General features: G+C 38.5%; 1 protein-coding gene across 17 annotated transcripts in view; it reads left to right on the top strand.

Moving 5' to 3' along the window:
• LOC149341239 (uncharacterized) overlaps window positions 1-14,469 on the top strand; it is a 179,587-nt gene that overhangs the window by 45,988 nt on the left and 119,130 nt on the right. Inside the window, exon 6 of one of the 17 annotated variants that reach the window (XR_016282887.1) lies at window positions 142-963. The exons of 14 other annotated variants lie outside the window; for them this stretch is intronic. Coding sequence is in view for 2 of the 3 variants with exons in the window: in XM_089543195.1 (XP_089399321.1) it covers window positions 4,101-4,417 (317 nt within the window). In the remaining variant the exon portion in view is untranslated. Of the gene's footprint in view, window positions 1-141; window positions 964-4,100; window positions 4,515-14,469 lie in introns of those variants that run through there. 2 more of the 17 variants (XM_089543195.1, XM_089543202.1) reach the window with 2 other exon arrangements.

Below are 14,469 nucleotides of genomic sequence, written 5' to 3'. Positions count from 1 at the left end.
AAATTGCCCCGAAGGCACCAGATGGCGCCACATACCCGGCAGCCGCAGCGTCGGAACCAACCAGTGTGTACTCACCGCCGGTGGGTGGGCTCCCGGTACTCCGGTAACGGTAGCAGTAACATAGTACACGGTATGCTAAAGGTGTCTAATATTTCTGATTTTCACGTTATACTTTTGTATTGCCTTGTGGTGTTTTATACAGTTATACCATACAGAAATGCATCCACTATGTATTCTTGTAAGAAATTAACATTCATTGATTGCATATACAAGCCATTCTTTTTTGATAAGAAAGCATTAACCTTTGTTAGTGTGGTGTCTGGCGAAAACTCTTCCTGTATTTGTAAGCTTTCTAGATATGTCCATTATACTACCACATGGTCGATGTCCCCAGTACATACACATACTGTACCGTGCCTCGTTTGGCTTAGGTGGTGTAAGTTGAGCTACAAAATAGCGAACACTGCACTAAAGTGCAATGCTGATGTGTGCCAACCCAGTGGTATTCTTCTAGATTCCCATATATGCTCACAGTGTTTCCATAACTTTTTCTGATAAGAAGGAGTGGTTTTTATGCAACTGTAAGATACTAGAAGCAACAAATTCATTATTCTGCAGAATTGTGTCTTGGTATGATACATTACTTAAATTGGCTAAAGTCTTGAAAGCTTTATTTGTGTAGTTCTCCTTGTTTATGGTGCTAAGCATGTTATGTTTTCTTCAGCATTTCTGAGGTACTGTACATGGAAGCTAAGCTTGACATTGGCCACATCGTTGTTCTGGAATGAAAGGAGGTTTTTTTTTTTTGCTCTGCAATCCACACAAAGTTTTTCTTGATTTTACTGTTGTAATAACTGAAGGCAGGCTTAAATCATTTGCTTAGATTTCAATTCACATGTTCATAATGTATACAGCTCTGGTAATCACTTTTTATGAATAAACAAAATACTTCAGTGAAAGGCATTTGTAGTTATATGTGACATTGTTCCCATGGCAAGCAATATCTTGTTAAACTTTTTGTTGTTTTCCTTGACTTCGGAAATATATGTTTACCACATTACTGTAACATAATTATTGTAACATTCCATTATGTGCCATGCAGAATTTGCCTTCGAGTAGTCAGTGCAATAAGGCTGTTTTGCCATGATGGTTTAAGTTATCTCTCAGCCTCATATGAACTAATTTGACCAGTGTAAAAAGTAAGTGCTGTGTATATGCTTACACCAGTGCATTTTAATTGATAAATGTCACTTAGTAAAGGTACACAGTGCGCTTCATAGTCCACAAATTGTTCGGAAAGGCATTCATCTGTGATGATATGCTTCAAAAGTATTTTCTGCACTACTACAACTGACATGGCACCGGCTTAGAAGGAACTAGCAAGCCAGCAGTATCCGCAGTTCCACTGTCAATACTGCATGTGACAGTGACCTTCACAAATTCTTATTTGCTAGATTCATGACTTCATAACTCTTAATTTTTGACAAAATTCTGGCAAAAATTACTAAAATTTTGTTTAGATTGAGATGCAAACATTCAGAAATACTCTCCTAAGAATATTGGGGTCATTTTCTATCTTTTTAGTATGTGGAAATAGAGGTTTTCTTTGTCTGTCTGTCTTGTTTTCTTGTAATGAAATATTGTTTTTGTAACTGTTGTTTTCTTCAGATTTCCACTGTTCACAGTGCACGTCGTTTCCTCTTTCTTGGACTTGTCAAATGTATCTGTGGCTTATTCTGTGTGCCGTCAAGAGTCTTGTCTTTATTATTTTTGTTTGCAAGGTAAATGACAGTTTATCTGACCTTTTGACCAAGTGACAATTGCATGGCTTGTACTGCTTTGTGTAGCTGTTGCTGCCTTTATGGCTTGTGTAGGGGTGTTTTACTTTCAGGTCTTTCGTGGTGTGAGAGGCTTAGATATGTAGCGGGCCTAGACCAAAGTTGTCTGTAAAGAAACACCCAAGGATGACTTAAATATATTTGCATCTGTCAGTGTAGACCTTTCTTTTGTACAAGCCAGCGAAGCCAAGGGGGGCTTGAGGTGATAAAGTTAATCGGGGCTCAAGAGGTTCTGTAAACGCCAATGACTGTAGGAGGCGTGAAACACCTGGTGCTTGCTTTGCAACTGTGCAGAGGAAAGAGGCCGACTGAATAATTACAACATTTTAGTGATGCATGTACCAATAGGTACATTGCAAAATGTGTCAGCTATCTGGGTCTACACCATTTTTAATTCTATGTTTCAGTGAGTCTCTTAAATTGATACTTGCAATTGTTTGTTTGCTTGTGTACTGAGCTAAGTGTTCACTACTTTCTGTGAACATCCAAGGTTATTCATGTGGCACATTTGTGTGTATTCTATTATCATGTATTGTTCTATTCAGTCTCATCATAGGCACAAGGTCATACTTAGTCTCGCAGCATTTGAACACTCAATGAATAAATGAATCAATAAATTTTTGAAAAGGAAGGCCTGAAGCCGTAGAGTGGGGAGATGGGAGAGAGGTATGGGATTGGTAGGGATCCTGCGGTCAGTGTTTTTTGGGTTGCTCCAGATGTTGTAGTCGCTTTCTATAATAAGTTTACTTTGTCAAGATTGTAGTTCTTATTGCAAGAGAAGTACTCCCACTCACAGCTCACATGGGCAGTTGAAGAGTGTGTTGCTTCTTGTCTGCTAGGGAGGGCTTTTTTTTTCCTTTATTTTTAATTTGTTGCATTCTATTGTGAAGTCACATTTCTGGCTGATCTTGGGGTCAGCTCAACCAGACATCCCTTCTTATAAACTTAAACCATGCACCTCGTATGAAAATTACCATAGATGAAAATTTCCATAATGGCCAGTACTGCTCACTTTTAGCTGATTTGTGGAAGGTGTTTGTTTTTACACGCCACAATATCGGGGACAACCCAGGCTGGGGGGAAGTGACATCACTTCTGGTAAAGGCATCAGCAGCTTCTGATGCTAACGCGTTGCCAGCACATAGTACAATTCGGTGTCCCTATTAATTTTTTTTCCATTAGCAAGCTCAGTTGTCCTTGTGTGATACAAATTGTTCTGGACTATAATGAATGTAGCTCATCATCCATTCTTCTGTTCATTTCTTTGTTTTCTGGTAACATTATTTCTCAAAGCTTAATTTTGTCGTGTGGTGTTGTTAAAATTTAGATTTTAACCTCTTTCATTCTGCTTTTTGGTGAGGAAACTGTGGGGGGGGGGGGGGGGGATAAATTAAAAAAATGATTTCTGTGTGCATTTTAGTACTGCCTAAATTTCTTTTCTTATTTACTTACATTTGATGGAATGATTAAGAATATTCAAGTAATATTGGTGCCTTAAAAAAAAAAGAGCGTACGCATAAAAAAAGAGAGCGTACGCATATTAGTTGTAAAGAATCAGTGTTCAATATTGTTAAGTTGATGTATCCTCACTACACAAATATGGTGGCTGCCTAGGTCATATTTCCTGTTTATTTGCTTTTATGTTTTGTTGGATAGATTATTTTAGTCTTATAAGGAAGTCTACAAAACGCTCTGCTGCTTGGGAATTTTTCTTTGAAAGCCTGCTGTTAAACTAAATGCAAGCTTATTTCTCTCTTGTTGAATGCTTCTTGTTTATATATTTGCCAGTAAATCTTAGTTCCAGAGCTTTAGTGAACCTATTTTTCTATCGCATGCTTGGTAGCTTGAAGGATTTGACATAATTGTAGATTATTTTGTTGCACAGTTTGCATGTTCGCACAATTGCTGGTTAGCTTTTGTCTCAGTTAACTGAAGTTATAATGCTCATTACTAAGAACAGTACAAGAAGGGCAGGTGCAACACAAATGAAAATAGACAACAAGCGCTAGACAAGCACATGACAATGAATCTTCAACACTTTCCCAGCTGTCAGTGTTATTTAAAGTTTTTTCTAGTACTCTGGGAATGTATACCTTTTCAAACAGCACTCGTCTCGTCTGTTTTCATTTGTGCTGTTTTTAATAATAACCTGAAGTTGTCGGCAGGGTGTGTAAACTTCCAGAGCATGATCACTATGTATTGTTTTGCGTAACAGTGCAGCATATTTTTAGCTGCAGTCATCTCTTTTTCATTTCTTTCCAGATGACACGAGGCCACAGTCTCCATCGTATCACCGTGCTGTGTGGAGTATCATACCTGGATCTAGGCAGAGGTTGAGCTCACGGCCACCTCGGGCCTCTTTCTCTCCACCACCACAAAGTGATGACTCAGCCGACTCCTTCTCTTGTTCTTTCTGCTCAAAGGTGTTCAAGGCACGGCCTTTGCTGAAGCAGCATCTCAGTGTCCACATGGAGAATTCACTGTCCTGCCCACACTGTGGTGCCAAATTTCGCTGGCGATCGACACGCCGAAACCACATAAGGAAGTTTCATGAGCCTGAGACATTTCCTTCATCTTGAGAGCGTTTTTGAAAGTGCAAGATGTTGTTTATTGTTGATGTTTTAAAGGTTTGAGCATTGCTGCTTTATTAATGCATTTTTTTTCTCAGCTGTATCATTTGGCTGACTCATTGAGAGTCATTGTGTTTATAGTGCTATAACTTTGTTGCTTCCTTGAGACACAAGTGGGCTTGAGAAGGTTTTGCAAGTTTTTCTTGTGAGCAGACTTGCTCCCTCATTAATGATGCATGTTAACTTTTTACTTGTGCTTGTCTTATGACTTGGAGCAGGATGTTGCATGCAACTGAATTGTTTTTTACCTTTCAGCATTTACCAAAATGTAGAATGTGTGTTTACTTTTTTCTTGCTGTGTGGTTGCATGACCATATTTTCACTTTACCTATATGTTGAAGAATAAGTCATCCTCTCCACTCTGCCTATAATAGTTTGTGTTCGGGTAATTCTGGTCAAGCTCCGTTGAGCTAAGTTTTGTGCCCTGTCATGTGGAAACTAAGTTACCGTTCCTGCTCGTTTTCTTTTTCAGATTTTTTACTGTACTTTTATTTTGTTAACTGTGACTTGGCGTTCTTTCATGCCACTGCAGTGAGCATAAAATGCCCTAAGCCAAAGCACTATGCATGCATCAAGAACTTGTCTGGTTAGTTTTACGCTACCCATACCTTCTAGTAACTTCATAGTCTTCAGGTTACTTATATTTCAGTTTCGAATTCTCAACACTAAAAAGAGAAATTCCTCTGGGATTCTAGTCGTCATCTAGTCAGCATACTCTTTTTATCAGAGGAGTTTATTATGTAGCACTGCCTTGTGGTAAACAAAGTTGAGGCAAGGGCAGTGAAATTGAAGATCAGATAACAGTTTAATGGTTATCACATATTTATGATAGGCTTTTGACCATTGGAATAAGTTTTCTTCTGTTATAAACTCACCCTAACTTATATTATTTATTTGTTGTAGCAAGTATAGAAGAACATTGCATTGATTGTGATAACATTGTTGGTTATGGTGGCCTTTTTTGTGTTTTCTTTATAACCTGTTTTCTTTAGCTCTTTCTTGGGCTGTATTTGCTTCAACGAATGGACACCCATGCGTTTTAGTTAGACTTCCATGGCTACAAAAAAGTGCTGATTTTAACAACACAAATGGAATGAGCTACTATGCAGTTTCAATTTCTATTAGTGTTAATGCAAGTGCCAAGACAGGCAGGCGCAGATAATCGTTATGGCTTTTTTTTTGGGCTGGCTCATCATGCCTTTAGTTGTCAGAGTGCTAAATGCTGCAGCTTCTGTCATGTTATGCATTTTCGCATTTTGTGTTTGTGTGGTATGAGCTTGGGCAAGTGTTTCCTTACTGTTCTGTATTGAACAGAAAATATCAGCTAGTCTTTTCAACCCTGAAGCAGATGAAACTTTTGCTGAGCTAATAAGTGAAGCTTCTTATGCCCATTTGTGAAACCTTAATGCGTATGCATGATGATGCACTAACATAAACATGTTCCACTACACCTTGATGTTATGGGCGTAAGTCTGTATATCAAGAAAAGTGCCATGGACAGCAGTTAGGATTCTGCATATCATATCCAGATGCTATTAAGTGCACTGCTCTGCAGTATAGTAGAGCTGTTCTCCATCCATACTTGCTGTATCAGCTAAAATGGAACGTGTCATATATATGCTCGAAGACACAAAAGGATAGCACTGCAGTGCTGTCTGGCTGTCTGCTCTGTGTCATCTTATTACATTGTGAAAGACCCTTCTAAGAGTAACAGCATGGGAGAATATATGTGCAGTGTCACTAATCGGCACCTTTTTTTTTTGTTGTTCAAGATTTTATAAAAATTCTTTTTAGGATAGCAGGTGGTGACTGGGCATGTGTAATTTATTAATTTTTGAGGCAACCTTTGCATGTTGAGAGTGCCTAATTTTAAGCTTGTGGTATACACTAATTTATCTCCTCCAGCGGCGCTAATCCCAAGCTTCAGATTTAAACATGCTAAAAGAAATTTTCAGTTGTTGTTCTTTTTTGTACTGAATAGTGCTCAGTACTGTACATCTGTAGCACTGAGTGGGAACTGTTAGTTTAGAGTATCGGTGTTGAAAGCATGTGGTGAAAAGAAAAGAAAAGAAAGAGTGTTAAAATCCCACATTTTGGAATGAAAATTATGCTATGATGTCATGAATGGATGTTGAAGTGCTTTATTTTTTTTTTGCTCTCTCATCGGTTTCATTATGATGGTTGACCACTGTGTTTTTTTTACTAGTCACGGTTGGCCAGTTATGAAGGGTGTTGTCTTCAACTGTCAAGACGTGTGCTTGCAGCTGGGGTTCTTCTATGAAAATTGTAATTCCACACGCAGACATAAAAATGCGTTTAAATCTTATTATGTCAAAGCCTAGTTCAAAAATGACATGATATGACATGTGCAATGGTAAAAAAAAAATTTCTTCTGTACCTTGTAATGTCCAAGTGATGAAAATGTGGGAGAAAAATCATGAATTTCTAGTTGTCATCCCTATGTTGTTGACATATAAAGAAAAGAAACTGGTAGCTCTATTAAGGAAAATATTATAGCATATTTGAAATTAGTTCATTTGAATTTCTGCATGTCTAAGAATGATGAAACTGCGCAGAAATACCGAAGCACACATAAGAAATCAAGATCAGAATTCAAACTGCTCATAATTTGCCAGTGGAGGTGTGTAACTATGGAAACTTTAGGCTGTTTTGTGGGCAGGGCTAGCTTTTACAGTATGTTAGTTTCCAGCAGGCCTTTTGAATTTCTTGTTGCTGTCACATAAACCTTGCTTTGATGGATATATTGGAAGGGTCATCCGTACATTAATGTGAGGAATTAATGCACATCTCAAAACGTTACCAAGTCAAAACTCTTCACATATGTACAGTCTGTGTTGTACGTGTTGCACTGGGCATTACAAGGTAATTTATTTTTACACCTATTATTTGAACATACATTATATAGCAGCATCAAAATGTCTCAAAACTAACTTTTTGCATATTTTTTTCACCACTGTGCATGCTCTCTGATTAATTTATTAGTGACTCATTCCTATAGATGTGATCATTATGTTATTTATTGATGAAAATATATTTAATAATGCACAAAAAGTACACAAGTTTCATATTGAAACTGTAATAGTCTGATATTCAAAGTTCTTCCTAGACGTGAAATCAAACACTTGTCAGTGTTTGTTCTCCTTTAAATTTGTGAAGTTAACGTGTAGAAGTTGAAGAGCATATATCAAGTGGCTTTCAGTAAAGACTATTTTTAGTCGAGAAGGCAAAAATGAGGATATTTACTGAATGTCATGTTGCAAATTGATCAGGAGCTCGGGCTACCTAAACAAATTTTAGACACTTCAGAACCATCATTACAAAACATTAAAGGAGCATGGAGTGAAAGAAAGCCTAGTAAGGTGGTGGTGGTGGTGGTGGAAAACATTTATTTAGGCCATTTACATGAGAGAGGGGGGACTTGGCCTTAAGGGCCAGCCCCTTGCAAATTCTAGGAGAGAAGTCCCTAGTCCGGGACCCCTGTGGCTTCCGCGGCAGCTCGGGCTCTAGCGACGAGGGCTCTTTGGCTCTCTAACGTAGAGCAGCCGAGCAGGGCAGCCTCCCAGCTCTCTCGGGTAGGTGAAGGGAAAGAGGGGTAAGCAGGGTTAGAGGGACATGCCCACACCATGTGGTACACGTCCGAGAACGCGGGCATGCCCCGTTAAAAGCCGGATTAACATATTGTAGCACTGCTGGGCACAGTACTGTGTTGTAGCTGTTTGTACATAACTGCTGCTGTGCTTCTAAGGGCAGGGCCTTCAAGCTTATGTCATGTGGAACTAGTGCTAGTGGCTGTCACGGCTTGGAGACCGAAATTCCTCTTCTAGGATGGGCCATCACTGCACTGTATTGCTTAGGCCTTATTTACTGGTGAATAGCTTTGTGTCAACTGCACTAGAGTTCTTGTCCTCAGTCTAGACAAACATTGGATGCACTGCGCCACCCCAGTGAGCTTTTTTTTTGCTCCTTGCTACTTTAATGTTGTGTAATGTTTGGTTCTGCAGTGTACCAAATTTGTTTAGGTGGCCTCTTGCTCCTGATCAATTTGTAGTGTCATATGTTGCACATTCCTTATTTATGCCTTCTCAACAAATTGTAGTGCTTCTTGAAGGCTACTTGATATGTTCTTTGAACTTATGGATCTGTCTGCTTCACCAATTTAAACAAGGGGAACAAGCACTGAGAAGTCAATCATTTCACTTCTAGAAAGAGTTTTTGTGGCCTAAACTAGTCTGAAGCCCTGCACTTACGATGTTCCTCAAAGCCAATGTGTCGCTTTGGGATGCTAAATCCTGCAGTTTACAATTTAATTATTAGATTTTCTTCTGCATCGCAGATATCAAACTTCTCTAGTGCCTGAGTACTATAAAATATTTTTTTCAAGATTTTGTTACAACAATCCCACCTTTCACAATGAGCCACATTGAGCATGAAAAAGGGCAATGAATTTGCTTAGAAGCTAGTTGGATGGTATCATGAGCACAATTTGTTTATGTGAAAATTAGGGATGATAACATGTTTCACTGATCTCGGACAGATGGCTTGTAATAGGCTGGACTTTTATCACTATTTAATTTAGTCATGTGTCCACAATAGTTCTTATTTGAAATCGAGAATGCATTGCATGAAGAGCTTGCTTTCATGTGGTATGAAAATTAAGTGAGCAGTAGTTTGTTTGCATTTTTTATTTGGAGCTCCAAGGAATCTTTTTTACATATATTTAATTATTTTTTGGTGCTACTGATGCAGTAAACAGCTTGGGCAGCCTATTGCCATTAACTCTAGTTGGCGGACATGCTTGATACTGCCTGCTATGGTGGCTTGGTAGCCATAGATAGCATTTGGACGCTGAGCATGGGTTTGATCTCGACAGTGGTGATTGCATTTTGGTTGGGATGAAATTCCAAAATATTTGCATATACTTATATTTCATTACACATTAAAGGATCAGAGGTCATTGAAATTTTTCTGAAAACATCCAGTGTAGTGTGCTGATAGCCTGGGTGCTGGTTGATAAGTAATTTATGCCTTAAACTGCTTGCAGTTGCCAGATCTCGGGCGATTGGCATTGAGAAGTGTTTTGTGGAACCTTGCACCTTTTTTCAGTTCAGCTGCGTATGTTTGCCTTCGCTTTTGCTCCATTACTAGAAATGACCTTATATCTACAGTTTTTGAAGTGTAAGGAGGAAATGCTCATTTTTAACATTGTCTTGTCTTACAACTGAACTCTTGTCTCCCGTGTATGAATGCTGTGGCGATTTCGACAGTGCTTACAATTGAATTCCTGGTTCCCATGTGTGAATGCTGTGGTGATTTTGACAGTGCATGACTCCCAGTCTGTGCCTTCCTGTTCAGCCATGTGGTATGTTTATATGTGCTGTAGCTGTTACGTACAGTGTTGATACTAGTAACTCAAGGTAAAAAGCAACAGGCAAGGGGTTATGTGGATTTTCAGAATGTCTTTCCTTCTGAGTAACTCCAGGGGTGTTATAAATATGACTATAGGGCAACTTGGTAGCCAACTGTTCCAAGTAGGGCAAAAAATATTACATTTACTTAACTGTAATAGTTTTAGCCAGAGAAACTAAAATAAAAAAAGAAGATAATGACCACTCAACTAGTGCAGTACTTGCTTTAAAAATGCCATCACATGGCACCTTTCTGATAAATTGTTAGAAAGGTAATTTCTTCAAAGGTTAAATTGCCTTAAATAGGGGGCGGCCTATGCAATAAAGAGCAGCACTTAAACATTGCTCACTGCCGTCTGATGTCTGTGTGGCGACAGGTAGCATGCTTCAGCAAACAGTGCGTGCAACTTGCATTGCCATTGTCCACCACATGCTCAATCTGTAGCTGGCTTGCTCATATCCGAAAGGGTTCAAGTCACTAGTCAATTTTAACATCATGTACATTGTCTTGTTATGCCTTGGGACATGAATTTTAACATAGTTGTACAGCTGTTGTCATTGTGCCTTACTGTGGGCTGTAACCAGTCCTTGCTATCCAAAGTACCTTTTTCTAGACACACCGTATACAATGCACAATTATTATCATTCGTGCTTCATGCTTTTGTCAAGAGAACACTGATTACACCTCTTTCTCTTAAATATCAGTAAATGTTACAAGATGTCAAGAGCAGTGCTCAAGCATGAGCACTGCTCTAATTATTGTTATTATTGTTACTTCTTTTTGTTGCCTTTGTAAATTAAGAATAATCAACAGTCACATGAAATGTTGTTGAAGTTCATTTACAATTTTCTTCTTTTTAAGTCCAGGTTATCAGTCTGTACAAGGGTATTGCTCTTCATGCTATGTCACAATCAATGCTTACCTTTCTACAGCCATACTGGCAAGCATGTCATCACACTGCTTAGCACAGCAAAAGCACATCTACAGAACTAGTCATTTTTTGCTGTTAAAGCTCTGGAAGCTACCACGTGTGCGGGGAAGCTATGTTAGCAATATGTTTTGGTTCTCTGTACTTGGGGGCAGGTACTGCACAAATGAATAATACCACTGAAACAGTTGAAGTTCTTTTTGTGCAGTAGCTAGAGTTTGTGTTCATTCTGCATGTCCAAGTTTCATCAACTTGTGTAAACAGCAGTGGGCATTAAGTGTATATTAGCTAAACTTTACTACAGGTGCCATGCACTCCACCAAGCAATAGTTGCAACACAAAGGGCACTGACGGTAGTTGAACTGTCATTCGTGTCAGGGTTTGGCCTTATTGGTGTTCAGGCCATCAGTATTTTTTCAGCACTTACGAGGTGCTCTGCTCTTAAAATGTCTATTAAGGTGTACTATTTTAGTTTTCTCTTGCTCGAACTTGTGATAAAACATTATTGTGATGGTTGATGTTCGAAAGCCCTGTTTAGCTGTTCACTGATGTGCCATTATAGTACATTTTTTTGTGGATAATGAGCACTGTCCACCAATTACTGTCATTTTCAAACATTTGTGAAATGAAAGATTACAGTTTATATTTTATCACTTCTGTTGCTTTTGTGAAGTTGCTGAAAGCTTTTTATTCTTGAGCTTATGCTGTCTAGTATTATGGTTTCTACTTTGCATGAGAAGCTATCTAGGAACTTCATAGATCTCTGTGAATGAAAGTGGCTGACTGTCTGTAGATTATGGTAGAAAAGTTGATTGTTAGTTGGTTGTTCTGCAACAGTTTTCTTGATTTTGGCTGGGCTTTCCTGTTGTTCGTTTTTGATGCAATAAATTGTGCCTGTGCTGTTTTAAAACAGGCTTATGAGTGTGCCACAAAGAATGTCTTTTTGGTTTCAACTCTGCGGGTGCAGATTTTACTTTCGATTTTGTGCCAATCAGTGTCAATGTTAGGACAGTATATTTTGCACCTGCCTCCTCAAAAGCTCCATCCAGTATCAGCTTTGAAAGCTTTTCAGAATTGTTTCGCATGATTGCTGTATTTTGAAGAAAACTGAATAAAAATTCTTTCACAAAAAATATTTTCACGTGATGCAAGATGATGGGATTGGCATTCTTCTCACTGTCGTCCCTTTTGCTGATGAAAATTGTTGTGAAAGAATTTTAAGTGCAATTCGCTTTATTATTTTCAGACATAAGCAAGTGTTGACTTATCTTCCACTTGCATAAAGTGATACTATTGCTGTATGGTGTTTTGAGGTAGGTTGAAGGTTTTTGTGGGGTTTCTTTCTTGGTGTATATTAGAGTGGTGCTTTTATTGTGTGCACCTGACACACACTAAGCTCTTGTATTAAAAGGATTGATTGAGTCACGCTCCAAGCTCTTGTATTAAGAGTGTATTAAGAGGATTGATTGAGTCTCTCACTGTTTATAAAAGCACTATTACATAAGAAAACAGGGTCTGAAATTACCATAAGCTGCTTTACTGTGTGCTTAAGGAGATGAAAGAAAGACTGTCAAATTGATTGAGCTGGGAGGAATGTGCTGTGTATCCCATTGTCCTTTCGAAATATGAAAATTCGTGTTGAGGGCTTTATGGCCCAAGAAGCAAGTAATGTCTGGGTATTCCTTTGTGTGCTGCTGTAGCAAACGATTTCTTTTTATCTTATTGTAGTTGCCGATTGTTAGCAGTGGTTATATTCTTTATGTCTTAATTTTTCATATGTATGTATGCATGCATTTGAACTAAAATCATGACCATGTTGCCTAGAACAGTATGCTGAATTTCAAACTCTGTGCTTGTTATTCTGATAAGATTTTTTTCATCACTACATAAGTAAATCAATAGTCTGGTAAAATACTGAAATGTTAAGAAAAATTTATTTCCAGATGCTCATTTTGCATGAGAGAGGTTTACCTGCCACTAAGCGCATGTGATGGTCTGATAACTAACTTCAGGTAGCTTCTGAAATGGATGAAAGCATTGTTATTTATTTCTGTTTGTGTGTTTCTTTTGTTCTGTGCTGCTTTGCTTGGGTGCTGTTCTACTATCTTAGTTGTCGTTGAGACCAGGCACAGTACAAAGGAAGGTGTCTTAGTTGATATATAAAAATGAGTGAAGGGCTATGATTCATAGTGCAGAGAAAAAAGAAGTTACTGCTTTTACTTGGCTTTATTAAAGGGTCTCTTAAAATGCTGGAATTTTTTTTTTTTTGCAAAGAAAGGTGATTCTGTTTCTTTGATCGTCATAGTTTTGTGACTGGAGAAGTGTTGGTCTAATTGATGAAATTCCCTTTAATAAGCCAAGCCAAAAGGATATGCAGTGATAGTGCAGGATAAGTCTCTCATGCAGGAAAAGGTCATGAGTTGGGTTATGAAGGAGTAGGGTCAGATTCTCACAATGAGTTGCATTGTATATATTACCCAGACAACTTTAAATATCCTATGGATGCCTTCATATTGTCCAAATATTCTCAACCCAGAATTAGGTGTCCTTGGTATACCTTGCATGCATCATGCCCAGATATTGTTAAAATTCTTGGATGATAAAAGAAAAAGTATTTCTCAACCATGTACTCATGTGCACCAGAGCGCAGTATCTTCATGTTTAGTTTATGTGAACATAGTTCTGTCTCTTGCACCTGGCTCTGGTTGCAATAACTGCAGCAGCAAGCAAAACAGATGGGTACATAATAGGACTAGAATAAAATGAAGTACTGAGAAAACTATGAACATATCAGCTGTTTAATCAGTTCTTGAGTGCTTTATAATTCCATTGGGTCAAAAAATTTTTATGTGCATTATATGATATAAGTGTACACATTGCTGCTGCGGTGTTAACACGGAGGAGATACCAAAGGACAATTTCCATATTCATTGTGGTAAAGGCAGGGAGCCAATGCCAAAAACTAAAAAATGAAAGTTCTTTCAGAATGTGGCTGATATATTGAACAATTTGCCTTCCAGTTTAAGCAGATAAAAAAACACAGAATGATGCACAGTTGTGTTATTCTCAGTTAGTACATGCTAAAGCAGCTTCTGTGTTGAGTTTGTGCTGAGGCTGGACAGTAGGAAAGGGTAAGAGTGAAGATTGGTTAAGAACATGCACAGGACTACACACACCTTCAAATATACATCTACGGGATGTCCGGGGGATGTAGTCTGGCTTAGCCTGGGTATAACTTGTGAACCCAGTAGCACTGTTCTAAATTTTAGCAATTATATGAGGCCTTTGAAATTCATAATGCACAGCATCTTTTGCAGGTGTTGAGCAAGCTTGTGCATAGATAGATGAGCAGTTACCTCTAATATAACTGGAGATTCAGTTAGCGTTGCTAATAATATACTGCAGACAATGTCTAAAAGCCAAAAGGGGCAAGCTGTAGAGCATGTTTTAAAACATTCTTGGGTAGCACAGAGTTAAGAAAGCGAGAAAGTTCTATTTCTCATGACCCCGTCTGACACTCTCGCCATTCTAGCTCTCCCCTCCCAGCGTTTCCACGTCATGCTGGGATGGATAAAGAGTGTTAGTATGTTAGTCAGAGTAGTTTCATTGGTGAGCCAGCTCTCTGAAAAGAGAGGGTGGAAATTCA

This window comes from Amblyomma mixtum, chromosome 5 (assembly GCF_055824585.1).
Source record: "Amblyomma mixtum isolate Tamu chromosome 5, ASM5582458v1, whole genome shotgun sequence".
NCBI classification, from domain to species: domain Eukaryota; kingdom Metazoa; phylum Arthropoda; class Arachnida; order Ixodida; family Ixodidae; genus Amblyomma; species Amblyomma mixtum.
The sequence above is the reverse complement of the archived record's forward strand: the minus strand, read 5'-3'. Positions and strand labels throughout refer to the sequence as shown.